The sequence below is a fragment of the Macaca fascicularis genome, chromosome 1 (genome assembly GCF_037993035.2).
Source record: "Macaca fascicularis isolate 582-1 chromosome 1, T2T-MFA8v1.1".
In the NCBI taxonomy this organism is placed as follows: Eukaryota; Metazoa; Chordata; class Mammalia; order Primates; family Cercopithecidae; genus Macaca; species Macaca fascicularis.
This window is the reverse complement of record NC_088375.1, coordinates 105,591,235-105,608,211: the sequence shown is the minus strand read 5'-3', so window position 1 is coordinate 105,608,211 and position 16,977 is coordinate 105,591,235. Positions and strand designations below refer to the sequence as shown.

The 16,977-nt window shown below is 41.1% G+C and overlaps 1 protein-coding gene across 20 annotated transcripts in view; it reads right to left on the bottom strand.

Moving 5' to 3' along the window:
* The window catches only part of ASH1L (ASH1 like histone lysine methyltransferase), a 233,177-nt gene that overhangs the window by 182,593 nt on the left and 33,607 nt on the right, over positions 1–16,977 (bottom strand). For 13 of the 20 annotated variants that reach the window (XR_012413526.1, XM_074041008.1, XM_045373666.2 and 10 more), the window contains one exon: positions 7,723–8,241. The exons of 3 other annotated variants lie outside the window; for them this stretch is intronic. Coding sequence is in view for 15 of the 17 variants with exons in the window: in XM_074041008.1 (XP_073897109.1) it covers positions 7,723–8,142 (420 nt within the window). In the remaining 2 variants the exon portion in view is untranslated. Of the gene's footprint in view, positions 1–7,722; positions 8,242–11,527; positions 11,647–16,977 lie in introns of all 20 variants that reach the window. 4 more of the 20 variants (XM_074041031.1, XM_074041027.1, XM_074041034.1 and 1 more) reach the window with 1 other exon arrangement.

The following is a 16,977-nucleotide window of genomic DNA, read 5'->3' as shown; positions in this document are numbered from 1 at the left end:
CAATACCAGTGTCCATCCATAGATGGACTAGATTAATTTATCTAGTAAAATACTACCCAGTAACAGCTGAACAAATTTAGAAATTAACAGTTGACAATCATATTAACCAAAAAATTCACAAACAGCTTCTGAATCTGACATATCCATAGAATGAACAAAATTTGTTATATACATACACTGGAATATCATTCAGCCTTAAAAACAAAAGCAACTCTGACATACTCCAAAATGGACAAACCTTGAGGACATTATGCTAAGGGAAATAAGGCAGTTACCTAAGGACAAATATTGTATGACTCTACTTATATGAGGTAATTTCAGTAGTCAAATTCAGAGACAGAAAGTAGAATACCAGTTTCACTAGGGGCCACAGGAGGGGGAATGAAGAGTTAATAGAGTGTCAGCTGGAAAATATCAAAAAGATCCGGAGCTGGTGGGTGGGGATGGTTGCACAAAAAGTGCATCTACCTAATGCCACAAAATTATATACTTACAAATGGTTAAAATGGAAAAGTTCACGTTATATGCAGCCTACCACAGTTTATATATATGCATATACATACATAAACACACATTTTTTAAAAACTATATATATAATTGTTATACATTATAAATATAACAGGTAATACTGGTGTAAAAGTAACCAGTTTTTGCATTGTTGAAATTTGCCACTTGATATTGGAACACGTTCTTAAATGTGGTTATGTTATATATCATTTTAATGCACATTTCTCACTTTATTTTTTTTGCTAATGACTTATTACTTGCTCTTTATTTTGTATTTATTTTAGACTATGGAAATGTTAGACTAAAAGCAAATTTAAGTGATTTTCTTATTTGAGTTTAAAATGGGCCATAAAGCAGCAGAGACAACTTGCAACATCAACAACACTTTTGGCCCAGGAACTGCTAACGAATGTACAGTACAGCCGTGGTTCAGCAAGTTTTGCAAAGGAGATGAGAGCCTTGAAGATAAGCAGCACAGTGGCTGGCTGTCAGAAATTGACAACAACTGAGAGCAATCATCAAAGCTCATCCTTTTAAAACTACACGAGAAGTTGCCGAGGAACTCATCTTCAACCATTCTAAGGTCGTTTGGCATTTTACACACCAACAAGGAAAAATTTCTCAAGATTGTGATGTGCGACAAAAAGTGGATTTTATATGACAACTGGCAACAACCAGATCAGTGGCTGGACCCAGAAGAAGCTCCAAAGCACTTTTCAAAGCCAAACTTGCACCAAAAAAGATCATGGTCACTGTTTGGCGATCTGCTGCCAGTCTGATCCACTACACCTTTCTGAATCCCAGCGAAACCATTCATCTGAGATGTATGCTCAGCAAATTGATGAGATGTACCAAAAACTGCAACACCTGCCACCAGCACTGATCAACAAAAAGAGCCCAATTCTTCTCCAGGACAACGCCTGACTGCACGTCACACGATCAGTGCTTCAAAAGTTGAACGAATTGGACTACTAAGTTTTGCCTCAACTGCCATATTCAACTGACCTCTTGTCAATCAACTACCACTTCTTCAAGCATCTCAACAACTTTTTGCAGGGAAACCGCTTCCACAACCAGCAGGATACATAAAATGCTTCCCAAGAGTTTGTTGAATCCAGAAGCACAGATTTTTATGCTACAGGATTAAACAAACTGATTCTTGTTGGCACAAATGTTTATTGTAATGGTTCCTATTTTGATTAATAAAGATGTGTTTGAGCCTAGTTATAATGATTTAAAATTCATGGTCAATGGCTGGAAACAGGGACTCACTCCTATAATCCCAGCACTTTGGAAGGCTGAGGCAGGCGAATCACCTGAGGTCAGGAGTTCGAGACCAGCCTGCCAACATGTTGAAACCCCATCTCTACTAAAAATACAAAAATTAGCCAGGTATGGTGGCAAGCACTTGTAATCCCAGCTACTCAGGAGGCTGAGGCAGAACTGCCTTAACCCAGGAGGTGGAAGCTGCAGTGAGCCGAGATCAAGCCACTGTACTCCACTCCAGCCTGGGTGACAAAAGGAGACTCTATCTTTAAAAAAAAAAAAAAATTCATAGTCCAAAACTGCAATTACTTTTGCACCAACCTATATACACACACACACACACACACACACACACACACACACACACATCAATATAACTCGGACATTAGCCTACATACTATACTAGCATGGATTATGGACAGAAAACTTCATCCTTTGAGGTAGCCTGATGGCACTTTATCATCATCCTTTGCTCTTGTTTCTTACACTGCCTTCTATCGTTCTGTTTTCCTCTTCTTTTATTGTCTTCCTGCTACAGTACCAGTGATTACTACTTTCAGTTTACTAGTTAAGCTCTACTGGTAAGGACCACTAAAGAGGCTGCTTCACCCCATTCAAAATACTGTATGTAATCTATTCAGTAATGGCCACTGGGAGTTTATAATTTTAAAAATATGAAAAAATATATATATAATATTTTAGTAGACAAAAACACTATTTTCAGTAGCTAACTCACTGAACAGAAAATAACCCACTCTCATTTCACAGTAAGTAAACATAGTGTTTCCCAAATCTGCTGGAACGTAAGAAATACCTGAGGCATATATTAAAATACTGAATTATCTCTGTTGGCAGATGACACAGTTTTATATGTAGAAAACCCTAAAGCATCAACAAATTGTTCAAGCTAATAAATGAATTCAGCAAAGTTGCAGGATACAAAACCCACATGCCAAAATCAGTTGTGGCCAACACAGTGGCTCACACTTGTAATCCCAACACTTTGGGAGGCCAACGAAGGAAGATCACTTGAGGTCAGAAGTTCAAGACCAGCTTGGGCAAAATAGCAAGACCCCATCTCTACAAAGATAATTTTTTTTTTAATTTATTAAAATAAATAAAAGAGAGGCCGGGAGCAGTGGCTCACGCCTGTAATCCCAGCACTTTGGGAGGCTGAGGCGGGCGGATCACAAGGTCAGGAGATCGAGACCACGGTGAAACCCCATCTCTACTAAAAAGACAAAAAATTAGCCGGGCGCGGTGGCGGGCGCCTGTAGTCCCAGCTACTCAGGAGGCTGAGGCAGGAGAATGGTGTGAACCCGGTAGGCAGAGCTTGCAGTGAGCCGAGATCGCGCCACTGCACTCCAGCCTGGGCAATAGAGCGAGACTCCATCTCAAAAAATAAATAAATAAATAAATAAATAAAAATAAATAAATAAATAAAAGAAGGCTAAGGCAGGAAGACTGCTTGAGTCCAGGAGTTTGCGGATACAATGAGCTATGCCACTGCCCCTCCAACATGGGCAGCAGAGCAAGACTGTCTCTAAAAAAAAAAAAAAATTAAAAATAGTAATTTAAAAAATTAGTTGCATTTCTATATATTTAAAATGAGTAATCTGAAAAGTAAATTTAAAACACTGCTGGTTGCAATAGCATCAAAAAATAAAATACACAGGAATAAATTTAAGGAGCTGAAAGGCTTGAACATTACAAATTTTATAAAATATTGCTGAAAGAAATTAAGGAAATCTTAAACAAAAGACATCTCACATTCCTGGATTTCAAAACTTCATATTAAGATGACAACACTACCTAAAGTGATCTGCAGATTCAATGTAATTTCTATCAAAATCCCAACACTGTTGTTTAAAGAAACAGAAAACCCCATCCTAAAATCCGTATGGAATCTCAAGGAACCCCAAATAGCCAAAACAATGTTGAAAAAGAACAAAGTTGGAAGACTCACACTTTCTGACTTCAACTTACTACAGGCCAGCCATGGTGGCTCATGCCTATAATCCCATCACTTTGGGAGGCCAAGGCAGGAGGATCACTTGAGCCCAGGAGTTTGAGGCTGCAGTGAGTAGCCTATCCTGGATGACAGAGCAAGACCCTGTCTCTTTAAAAACAAACAGGAAGGGCATGGTGGCTCACACCTGTAATCCCAGCATTATGGGAGGCCGAGGCAGGCAGACTGTTTGAGCTCAGGAGTTTGAGACCAGTCTGGCCAACATGCTGAAACTCTGTCTCTACTAAAAATACAAAAATTAGCCGGGCATGGTAGTAGGCACCTGTAATCTCAGCTACTCGGGAGGCTGAGGCAGGAGGCAGGAGAATCACTTGAACCCAGGAGGCAGAGGCTGCGGTCTCAAGCTGAGATCATGCCACTATACTCCAGCCTGGGCAACAGAGTAAGACTCCATCTAAAACGAACAAATAAAGAACTTACTACAAAGCTACAGTAATGAAAACAGTGTGGTACTTGCAGAAAGACAGACATATGGACCAATGGAATGTAAAGGAAAAGAGTCCTGAAATAAACTCTCACATATATGGCCAATAATTTCTTTAACAAAGGTGTCAAAACCATTCAATGAAGAAAAGATACTCTCTTCAAGAAATGATGCTGAGAAAACTGAATATCACGTAAAGGAATGAAGCTGGACCCTTACTTTAAACCATATACAACAAAACTTAAACTCAAAATGGGTCACAGATCTAAACATAAGAGCTAAAACGATAAAACTCTTAGGAAAACATAAGGGGAAGACTTTCACAACACTGGATTTGGCAATGATTTCTAGGATATGACACTAAAAACACAGGCAATAAAGGAAAAAATAAATTGGACCCGTTTTCACCAAAATTGAAAACTTTTTTTTGCATCAGAGGACACAAAAGGAAATGAAAAGACTATCCACAGAATGAAAGAAAATATTTTTAAAATCCTATATACAGATTATATAAAGAACCTGGACAATTCAACAACAAAACACAATTCAAAAGTAGTCAAATAATTTGAACAAACATTTCTTCAAAGAAGATACACAAATGGCCAATAAGCACATGAAAACCTGTTCAACATCATTAGTCATTAACTAAATGCAGGTTGGGCATGGTGGCTCACGCCTGTAACCCCAGCATTTTGGGAGGCTGAGGTGGGCAGATCACGAGGTCAGGAGATTGAGACCATCCTGGCTAACAAGGTGAAACCCCCTCTCTACTAAAACTACAAAAAAAATTAGCCGGGTGTGGTGGTGGGCGCCTGTAGTCCCAGCTACTCGGGAGGCTAAGGCAGAAGAATGGCATGAACCCAGGAGGCGGAGCTTGCAGTGAGCAGAGATTGCACCACTGCACTCCTGCCTGGAGGACAGAGCGAGACTCTCTCTCAAAAAAAAAGAAGAAAAGAAAAGAAAATGCTAATTAAAAACCACAATGTGCTGCAGCTTGAGAACAGGGCGGTGGTGGGGTGGGTGAGAGGAAGGAAAGAGAGGGAAGGGAAGGAAGATAAGGAAAGGAAGGAAGGGGAGGGAAGGGGGGGACAAGCAGGGAGAGGTAGAGGGGAAGGGAGAGGAAGGAAGGGAGGGATGGAGGGAGGGAGGGAATAAAAATTAAGAAAACCTTATGAAGACTCAGAGAAATCAAAAACTCATGCATTGCTGATGGGATGTGAAACAGTATAGCCACTGAAAAAGTGTACAGTTCCTGAAAGAGCTAAATAAATAATTACCATATGACCCAGTATTTCTATTCCCAGGTAAATACACGAAAATACAAAGCAGGAACTTGAACAGATAACTGTATGGCAACATTCACTGTAGCATTATCCACAATAGCCAAAGAGTGGATGTGAACCAAGATTCCATCAAGAGATGAATGGAGGCCGGGCGCGGTGGCTCAAGCCTGTAATCCCAGCACTTTGGGAGGCCGAGGTGGGCGGATCACGAGGTCAGGAGATCGAGACCATCCTGGCTAACACGGTGAAACCCCGTCTCTACTAAAAAATACAAAAAACTAGCCGGGCGAGGTGGCGGGCGCCTGTAGTCCCAGCTACTCGGGAGGCTGAGGCAGGAGAATGGCGTAAACCCGGGAGGCGGAGCTTGCAGTGAGCCGAGATCGCGCCACTGCACTCCAGCCTGGGTGACAGAGCCAGACTCCGTCTCAAAAAAAAAAAAAAAAAAAGAGATGAATGGATAAAAAATAAAGTGGTGGCCGGGTGTGATGGTTCACGCCTGTCATCCCAGCACTTTGGGAAGCAGAGGTGGGCAGATCACCTGAGGACAGGAGTTTGAGACCAGCCTGACCAACATGAAAAAATCCCCTCTCTACTAAAAAACACAAAAGTCAGCCGGGGACGGTGGCACACACCTGTAATCCCAGCTACTCAAGAGGCTGAGGCAGGAGAATTGCTTGAACCCTGGACGCAGAGGTTGCCGTGAGCCGAGATCACGCCACTGCACTCCAGCCTGGTCAACAAGAGCGAAACTCCACCTCAAAACATAAATAAATAAATAAATAAATAAATAAATAAATAAATAAATGAAAATAAAGTGGTATATCCACACAATGGATTATTCTGCCATGAAAAGGAATAAAGTTTTGGCACATGCTACAACATGGTTGCACCTTGAGGACATTCTGGTAAATGAAATAAGCCAGACACAAAATAACAAATATTGTATGATTACACCTATATGAGTTAGCTAGAATAGGCAAATTTACAGTTACAGTTGCTAAAAGTACATTAGAATTTTTTGGGGGGTGAGTTGGAGTTTTGCTCTTGTTGCCCAGGCTGGAGGGCAGTGGCACAACCATGCCCGGCAAGTACATTAGATATTACCAGTCACTGTAGACAGAAGAAATGGAAGATATTGTTTAATGGTTACGGAGTTTTAATTTGGGATAATGAAAAAGGTTTAGAAATAAATGATTTTGGCTGGGCGCAGTGGCTCACACCTGTAATCCCAGTACTTTGGGAGGCTGAGGTGGGTGGATCACCTGAGGTCAGGAGTTCGAGACCAGCCTGGCCAACATGGTGAAACCTTGTCTCTACAAAAAATACAAAAAGTAGCTGGGTGCGGTGGTGGGCACCTGTAAGCCCAGTTACTCAGGAGGCTGAGGCAGGAGAATCGCTTGAACCCAGGAGGTGGAGGTTGTGGTGTGCCAAGATCGCACCACTGCACTCCAGTCTGGGCGACAGAGTGAGACTCCATCTCGAAAAAAAAAAAGAAAGAAAGAAATGATTTTACATAAATTTTTAAAAGCGAATAAGGAAATACCCTAAAAATCACTGAATTTAAATGGCTGAACTGTATGGTATGTGAATCATACCTCAATAAAGATTTCTCTTTTTTTGGTCAGACACAGTGGCTTACACCTGTAATTCCAGCACTTTGGAGTTTTGCCTTTAAAAATTGCATAAACAGGCCACGCGTGGAGGCTGACGCCGGTAATCCCAGCACTTTGGGAGGCCAAGGTGGACGGATCACCTGAGGTCAGGAGTTTGAGACCAGCCTGGCCAACATGGTGAAACTCCATCTCTACTAAAAACACAAAATTAGCCAGGTGTGATGGTGGGCACCTGTAATCCCAGGTACTTGGGAGGCTGAGGCAGGAGAACTGCTTGAACCCAGAAGGCAGAGATTGCTGTGAGCCGAGATCACACCATTGCACTCCAGCCTGGGCGACAAGAGCAAAACTTAATCTCAAAAAATTAATAAATAAATAAAATTTTAAAATAATTTTAGAAGTACAAATACGTATATGGTTATGCCATTAACTTACATCTTTGACAAGCCTCAGGGCTTATTTTAAGGCTCACAAACACAAACTATCTGGAAATAACATAGAAAGATTAAAATCAAACTCTCGGAAACACATATATGATAAAAATTAACAGAGAAATGAAAATATTGTCAATAACCATATATTGTTAGGAATTCTACTTACTCGTTTTGAAGGACAGTGTTCATTCTTTTCATCCGTCATCTTTCCGCTTTTAAGTGCTTTCCTTGGGTGCTTGATAGTTGTTTTTATGGCAGGTCGACATACATAGTTCTCCAAGTTCTTTGGAGGTTTTTTAGTTCTCTTAGCCTGGAGGCCAATTTTCAATTTTAAATTTCCCTCTGAAAAGTTTGTTTCTTTCACTGAAAACTGTTGCTGTGCATCAGTCAAACTATCATCTTTCCCAGCTTCAATGTTTCTTTCTCGATTCCGTTTGCGAAGGTCCTCTTCCTCCTTTGTGTTTTTTTCTAGCTCTACTTCTCTCTTACTGACCAATGTGCCAGTACTGATGGCAGAAGGACTCTTTCTTGTAAAACCTTCGGAATCAGAACCCAATCCTAACATAGCAGTATTTCTAGGGTCCATCACAAGCGTATGTTATTGCCAAGGAATCTTATGAAAATTTTACAGAACTGTGTTCCATAAAAAACAGGGATCTCCAAAACTTGAAACCAGCATCATTCTCTGCAGAACAGACCATAACAAAAATTTATCAGAAAAGAGGCAACTGTTGATTAATATAAGTAATGGGTATAGGGCAAGACAACAAGGAGGTCAACAACTACCCCAAAAAAAAAAAAAAAAAAATCACAGTTAAATAAAAATGTTAATTCAAAGTAGATTTAAATCTATTTAGTTATAAATACATTTAAAATTCAGAATAAGTTTATCATTCTACAGATATCATAAACAAGCTATAGTGGTATGGTGCAAATGCAAATTTAAGAATCACCAAGAAGTTGGCCGGGCGCGGTGGCTCAAGCCTGTAATCCCAGCACTTTGGGAGGCCGAGGCGGGCGGATCACAAGGTCAGGAGATCGAGACCACAGTGAAACCCCGTCTCTACTAAAAATACAAAAAATTAGCCGGGCGCGGTGGCGGGCGCCTGTAGTCCCAGCTACTCAGGAGACTGAGGCAGGAGAATGGCGGGAACCCGGGAGGCGGAACTTGCAGTGAGCCGAGATCGCGCCACTGCACTCCAGCCTGGGCAACAGCGTGAGACTCCGTCTCAAAAAAAAAAAAAAAAAAAAAAAAAAAATCACCAAGAAGCTTCTGCAACTTACAGTCAAGCAAACATTGCCTAAAATAAAATAACTTCATATATTTTCACACTCAAAAGTTTTAAAAGAATATATTCCCTACACTTCTGCTGAAGTACACTTTTGTTTCCTACAGTTTTATTGAAGGTAAAAAAAATCATTTTTTTTTGATACTCCATTGACTATAATGTGATTATTACATTGTATGCCTGCATCAACATATCTCATTCACCCCATAAATATTTAAACATGCTATGTACCTATAAAAATTCTTTTTAAATTATCTCTTAGGCTGGTTTCAGTATTCCAAACTTTTAGATTATCAGGCCTTTTTTTTTTTTTTTTTTTTTTTTGAGACGGAGTCTCGCTCTGTCACCCAGGCTGGAGTGCAGTGGCCGGATCTCAGCTCACTGCAAGCTCCGCCTCCCGGGTTTACGCCATTCTCCTGCCTCAGCCTCCCGAGTAGCTGGGACTAACAGGCACTCGCCACCTCGCCCGGCTAGTTTTTTATTTTTTGTATTTTTTTAGTAGAGACGGGGTTTCACCGTGTTAGCCAGGATGGTCTCGATCTCCTGACCTCGTGATCCACCCGTCTCGGCCTCCCAAAGTGCTGGGATTACAGGCTTGAGCCACCGCGCCCGGCCTATCAGGCTTTTTGAGGTTAGGACTTTCTGATGCAGGAACTTATGCAGAAATTATCTTTGTTGCTAGCATACAATTCAACTCTGAATTCATTCACCTGTCCATTCAAAAAATATTTCCAAACACCTATCATATGCCAGGCATCGTGCTACACCCTGAAAATACAGTATTTAACAAATTGAACCCAGTTCCTAAATTTTAAGGTTTATACTCTAGAGAGAAGAGCAAACACTAAGCAAACATTTATACAAATAATCACTTTTGTTATAAGAACTTTAAAAATCAGAAATTTATTTTTACAAGTTTTCCTTATAGCAAATACTCAGTAGGCATGTGTCAATTTCCCAAATATACAAAACGTTTTAAAACTAGCGTGCCAATTTATTATTTTACAATAGGTGATACACCTAATCTGAGAATCTCCACAAGGCACCCCCATTTTAAATATAAAGATCCTCAGGAAACCAGATTACCATATAACCATTAGGGAGACTAGTGAATTTTTTCTTATTTTTTTTTTTTGAGACGGAGTCTCGCTCTGTCACCCAGGCTGTAGTGCAGTGGCGCGATCTCGGCTCACTGCAACCTGCATCTCCTGGGTCCAAGAGATTCTCCTGCCTCAGCTTCCCGAGTATCTGACATTACAGGTACAAGCCACCACACCCACCGAGCTAATTTTTGCATTTTTAGTATAGACAGGGTTTCGCCATGTTGGCCAGGCTGGTCTTGAACGCCTGACCTCAGGTGATCTGCCTGCCTTGGCCTCCCAAAGTGCTGGGATTACAGGTGTGAGCCACCATGCCCAGCCAGAGACTAGTGAATATATTAATAAAACCAAAACAAAACAAGTCAGTATTCTTGAAGACTGACAGACTAGTCTTCACGTCAAACATATGTCTGACTCAAGATCTAGAACTAGTATCTGGAAAACAGAGAACATCTTATCCCTTAGAAAGTTCCATTTGTGAACTAGAATATTTTAAACCATGTGCCCTGAGACTTTTCATTCCAACAAGACAGTAAGATTCTTGGCCGGGCATGGTGGCTCACACCTATAATCCCGGTACTTTCAGGGGCTGAGGCGGGTGGACTCTTTGAGCCCAGGAGTTTGAGACCAGACTGGTATGGCAAAACCCTGTCTCTAAAAAAGCACAAAAATTAGCAGGGTGTGGTGGCACACACCTGTAGTCCCAGCTACTCAGGAGACTGAGGTGGGAGGATCACTTGAGCCTTGAAGGTTGAGGCTGCAGTGAGCTGTGATCAAGCCACAGCACTCCAACCTGGGCAACAGGGCAAGACCCTGTCTCAAGGGAAAAAGTAAATAAATAGTTGCCTTATGACTTCTACAAGGAGTATAAGTGAAATACCTCGCCCAATGACTGGCACATAGTGAGGGCTCAATAAAAGGTATCAGCCGGGTGTGGTGTCTAATGCCTGTAATCCCAGGACTTTGGGGGCCCGAGGCAGGTGGATCACTTGAGGTCATGACTTCAAGACTAGCCTGGTCAACATGTCGAAACCCATCTCTACTAAAAATACAAAAATCAGGTGGGTGTGGTGGCAGGTGCCTATAATTCCAGCTACTCAGGAGGCTGAGCCATGAGAATCACTTGAAACTGGGAGGCGGAGGTTGCAGTGAGCCAGGATCATGCCATTGCATTCCAGGCAGGGTGACAGAGCAAAAAAAAAAAAAAAAAAAAAAGGTACCAATAATTTAGTAGGAGAAGCAGCAGCAGCAGTGTTTATAAGTACTCATCAAATATTAGCCGACTGGGTAACTCCTTAGCTTGTTATTGCTCCATTCAACCATATAAACAGCTGGAAAACTAATCTTCCAATCATTTCACTCTCACGATTCTTGTCTACCATTTCATATAAACATTTCACAGTGGCATTCAAGGCTTTTAATAATCTCACTCTCCTCCAACTATTCAAACTTGTTTATCTTTACTTCCCAACACACACCCACTATCATTTAGTCAATTCAGTTTTCTTTACTGTCCCTAACAAATCATGTTCATTTCTGCTTATGTGTCATATAAACATACAGACTCTCCCTTTAAACGTACAAAGTAGGCCGGGCGCGGTGGCTCACGCCTGTAATTCCAGCACTTTGGGAGGCCGAGGTGGGCGGATCACGAGGTCAGGAGATCAAGACCATCCTGGCTAACACAGTGAAACCCCATCTCTAAAAAAAAAAAAAAATACAAAAGTTAGCCGGGCGTAGTGGCAGGTGCCTGTAGTCCCAGCTACTTGGGAGGCTGAGGCAGGAGAATGGCGTGAACCCAGGAGGCAGAGCTTGCTGTGAGCCGAGATCACGCCATTGCACTCCAGCCTGGGCAACAGAGCGAGACTCCGTCTCAAAAAAAAAAAAAAAAGGACAAAGTTAGCTGTGCACAGTGGCTTGCCCCTACAATCCCAGCACTTTGGGAGACTAAAGTGGGAGGATCACTTTAGCCCAGGAGTTCAAAGCCAGCATGGACAACATAGTGTAGAGACTCGTCTCTACAAAAAAAATAAAAAATTAGCCAGATGTGTGGTGTCATGTGCCTATAGTAAGATGGCTTGAACCCAGGAAGTTGAGGTTACACTGAGCTGTGATTGCATCACTACACTCTAGCTTGGGCAACAGAGCAAGACCCTGTCTCAAAAAAATAAATACATAATTAGGGAAGGGAGAAAAAATAAATAATAAAATGCTGTGTATAAAAAGTAATTAAAATAACCCAAATGTTTTTTAAAAATAAAATTTTTAAAAATTTTATTTAATAAATTTATTCATAAAAATAAATTTTAAAAAAATAAATAATAAATAATGTTAAAAGTTCAAATCCTGGCTGGGCATGGTGGCTCACACCTGTATTACTGGTACTTTGGAAGGATAAGGCAGGAGGATCACTCGAACTTTAGAGTTTGAGACCAGTCTAACACACACAGCAAGACCCTCTCTCTACAAAAAATAAAAAATTAGCCCAGCATGGTGGTATACACCTATAGTCCCAGCAACTCAGGAGGATGAGGCAAGAAGATGGCTGGAGCCTAAGAGATCGAGGCTGCAGTGAGCCATGTTCATGCCACTGGACTCCAGCCTGGGCAACAGAGCAAGACCCTCTCTCGAAAAGTAAATTTAAAAAAAAAACTCTATAAAAAAAAAATAAAAAGTACAAAGTCCTTTCTTCTCCATGATGGGCTCACAATCCTGAAGTCCAAAAAACTCTGAAATCCAAGTTTTTTCAAAACCTAGTGATAAAACTTGACATGGATCTATTTTAGTCTCAATTACCATAATTTCCATGAATAATGATAAGTTACAATGAAGAAGTATTAATGGGCTTTCGTGAGTAAGGGATGCTACTACTCCCAAACACCACAGTGCCAGTTCACCCAATCTACATTTCTAAAAGTAAAAAAAAAAAAAGAAAAAGAAAAAGAAGAAAAAAGAAAAACATGTGTAACACTTGCAGGGAATTTTTTTAAAAAGAAAAAAAAACTTACAGCACCAACATTTTGGATAATGGATTCTAGACCTATGTTCTCAGACCTATATTTAAGCTTGCACTGACCTGATCCATCCTTGAATATTTATGATCCATATAAGATCACAATTAGGGCAATTAACATTTTTTCTTGTTCTATATTTGTCAGCTATACCCCCTCAACAGATTAAGTCCTCCCACCCTCCATCCCACCCCCTCAGATACCAAAATCTGAGGATGCTCAAGTCACTTATATAAAATGGTGTGGTATTTGCATATAGCCTATACACATTCTCCGGTATACTTGAAACCATCTCTGGATTACTTATAATACCTAATATAATGTAAATGATATATAAAGTTATTACACTGTATTTTTAAATTTTGTATTGTTTTTTATTATTATATTGTTATTTTTAATTTTTTTTCTAATATTTTTCATCCGCAGTTGGTTGAATCCGCAGGTGCGGAATCACGGATAGGGAAGACCAACTGTATAATTAAAATATAAGCTTCATGAGGGTAGGAACCTCTTCTGGCTTGCTCACCACTGTATCCCCAGCACCTGAAACAATGAATAGCACAAATTTTAGTACCCAATAAATAGGTGAATAAATCAATGAGTGAGTTTTAAGGTCCCTGTAGCTTCTAATACAATGATTGGCATGTAGCAGATATCTCTTTTCCCTGTTTTACGTAACTTTATCTTGTGTTACAATGAGAAAACTATACACACGTTTTTTCTTAGTATGCTGATTATAGTACATATAGGTGGTTTTCTGTAAATTTACTAAAATATCCTAATTTCAGCACTAACATACTTCCAAATCATATTTTATACATCTTCTGTCTCTGTACCATCAAAGCTAGTCTAAGAAAAACAGTAACACTCAATGATCTCACTTTATATTCCTGACCACTAACTCTGAGTAAGCCCTTGGTGCTGCCAATACACTTCCCCTTCCCTAATCCATTCACTCTACCACTCTCCTAGAAAACTATTTCATCCCATCTCCCCTTTCTTCATCCTAACTTTGTCTCCTATCTGATCACAGCAGTAGTCAGATAGGAAGCAGTAACAAACAGAACAAAACTGCCACAAGTGCCCACCATATATCTACCTACATTCCTGTGTCTGTTCCTATAGATTCTGCCTGTCCTTCCTATCACAATATATAAACGATCTCTCCTTTCAACCTCTTCATTTAGGCAACTATCTCCTCTCTCTCTCACATCATCCATTTCTCACATTTCCTCTGAATAATGCCAATAAGCCTGAAAACAAAAACATACTATAATATCTCTCATGGAAGAAAATTCCTCTCAGCAGAGCACGATGGCTCGCGCCTGTAATCCCAGCACTTGGGAGGCCAAGGTGGGCAGACCTCACTTGAGGTCAGGTATTCAAGACCAGCCTGGCCAACATGGTGAAACCCCATCTCTACCAAAAATATAAGAAATTAGCCAGGTGTGGCCGGGCGCGGTGGCTCAAGCCTGTAATCCCAGCACTTTGGGAGGCCGAGACGGGCGGATCACGAGGTCAGGAGATCGAGACCATCCTGGCTAACACGGTGAAACCCCGTCTCTACTAAAAAAATACAAAAAACTAGCCGGGCGAGGTGGCGGGCGCCTGTAGTCCCAGCTACTCGGGAGGCTGAGACAGGAGAATGGTCTAAACCCGGGAGGCGGAGCTTGCAGTGAGCCAAGATCGCGCCACTGCACTCCAGCCTGGGTGACAGAGCGAGACTCCGTCTCAAAAAAAAAAAAAAAAAAAAAAAAAGAAATTAGCCAGGTGTGGTGGCACGTGCCTGTAATCTCAGCTACTCAGGAGGCTGAGGCAGGAGAATCACTTGAACCGGGAGAGGTTGCAGTGAGCCAAGATGGTGCCACTGCACTCCAGCCTGGGTGACAGAGCGAGACTCCGTCTCAAAAAAAAAAAGAAAAAAAAAATTCCTCGACTCCACATCCTCCACTATCTTCCCATTTCTCTGTTCCTCTTCACAACAAACTTGTTAGAATTCTCTATATCGTCTATTCTCCCTGACCTCCAATCCTTGCTTTTTTCTTCTCTTGAACATACTGATCATACTTTCACTGCCACCCCTCCATAGAAACTGCTAGTTAAGGTCACCAATAACTTCCACATTGCTAAGAAGAATGATCAATTCTCAGTCCTCTCATCTTACCTGACCTATCAACAGAATTTGGCACAGCTAAACAGCTCCCTTGCTACTTCAATTGACTTATGCGATATCTTTTTCTTTCTTTTTTTGAGTCAAGGTCTCTCTCTCTCATCCTGGCCGGAGTGCAGGGGCACAATCATAGCTCACCGCAGCCTCAAAATCCTGGGCTCAAGTGATTCTCCTGCCTCAGAACCCAGGGAGCTATTCCAAGTAGCTAGAAATACAGGCATGTGCCACCACGCCCAATTTTTTTTCACTGTTTTAGAGACAGGGTCTCACTAGGTTGCCCAGGCTAGTCTTAAAAGTCCTGGCCTCAAGCGATCCTCTGACCTCAGACTCCTGAGTAGCTGGGATGACAGGCATGAGCCACCGTGCCCAGCTCTAGGACTCCTGTCTTGATTGTTCTTCCTCACTGGCTAGTAACCCTCAGTCTCCTTTGCAGGTTCTTTCCTTCCTCCATGACCTTTAAATACTGGAGTGATGCAGGGGGTGCTTGGACCTCTTCCTTTTTCTGTCTACACTCAGTTCCTACATGACCAGATCCAGTCTTATGGCTTTAAAGTTCATCTAACATTGATGATTCATAAATTTCTACCTTCAGATAGAGACTAGTTGAGACCTCTTTCTGGAACTTCAGATTCACATATCTAAATGCTTACTTGACACACTGACCTGACCATGTAATAGATAGGCACTTAACATGTTTAAAATCAATTCATCTTTGCCCACTGCCCCAAATCTATTCTTCCTACAGGTTTCATTTCAATATATGGTAATTCCAACCAGAAATATTTAGGCCAAAAATCTCTACCCATTCTTAATTGCTTTTTCTCTCAAACCCCTCATGTCCATTTGGTCAGCTAAGGGTGTCAGCTTTACCTTCAAAATGTATGCAGAATCTAACCAGTTCTCATTACTTTGACAGCTATCAGATCCAAGTGATGATAAATATATGAATGGATTATTGCGATATGCATTTTTTTTTAAAGGAAGAGGTTTATTTAAAGGAATTGCTCACACGATTATGGAAGCTGGCCAGTCCCAAAATCTGCAGGGTGGGTCAGTGGCAAGCTGGAGACCCAGGAAGACCCAATGTTTTCATTCAAGTCTAAAGGCCATCTGGTGGCAGACTTGCCTCTTACTGAGGAGAGGTCAATCTTTTGTTCTATTAATGCCTTCAGTTGAGTGGATGAAGTTCCTCCCCAACATTATGGAGGGTGATCTGCTTAACTCAAAGTCCATCGATTTATTGATTTTTTAATATATTTAACTTTTATTCTAAGTACAGGGGTACATGTGCGGTTTGTTACGTAGGTAAACTTGCGTCATGGGGGTTTATTTCATCACTCAGGTATTAAGCCTAGTACCCATTAGTTATTTTTCCTGATCTTCTCCCTCTTTCCACCCTCCACCCTCCAATAAGCCCATGTGTGTGTTGTTCCCCTCTGTGTCCATGCGTTGTCATCATTTAGCTCCCATTTATATGTGAGAACATACAGTGTTTCTCTGTTCCTGCATTAGTTTGCCAAAGATAATGGCCTCCACTCCATCCACGATCCTGCAAAGTACATGATCTTTTTTTTTGTGACTCCATAGTATTTCATGATGTATATGTACTACATTTTCTTTATTCAGTCTACCATTGGCGGGCATTTAGGCTGATCCCACGTCTTTGCTATTGTGAACAGTGCTGCAAGGAAGATATGTGTGCATGTGTCTTTATGATCTATATTCCTCTGGGTATATACCCAGTAATAGGACTGCTGAGTCAAATGGTATTTCCATTTTTAAGTCTTTGAGGATGACCACACTGTCTTCCACAATGGCTTAACTAATTTACACTCCCACCAACAGTGTATA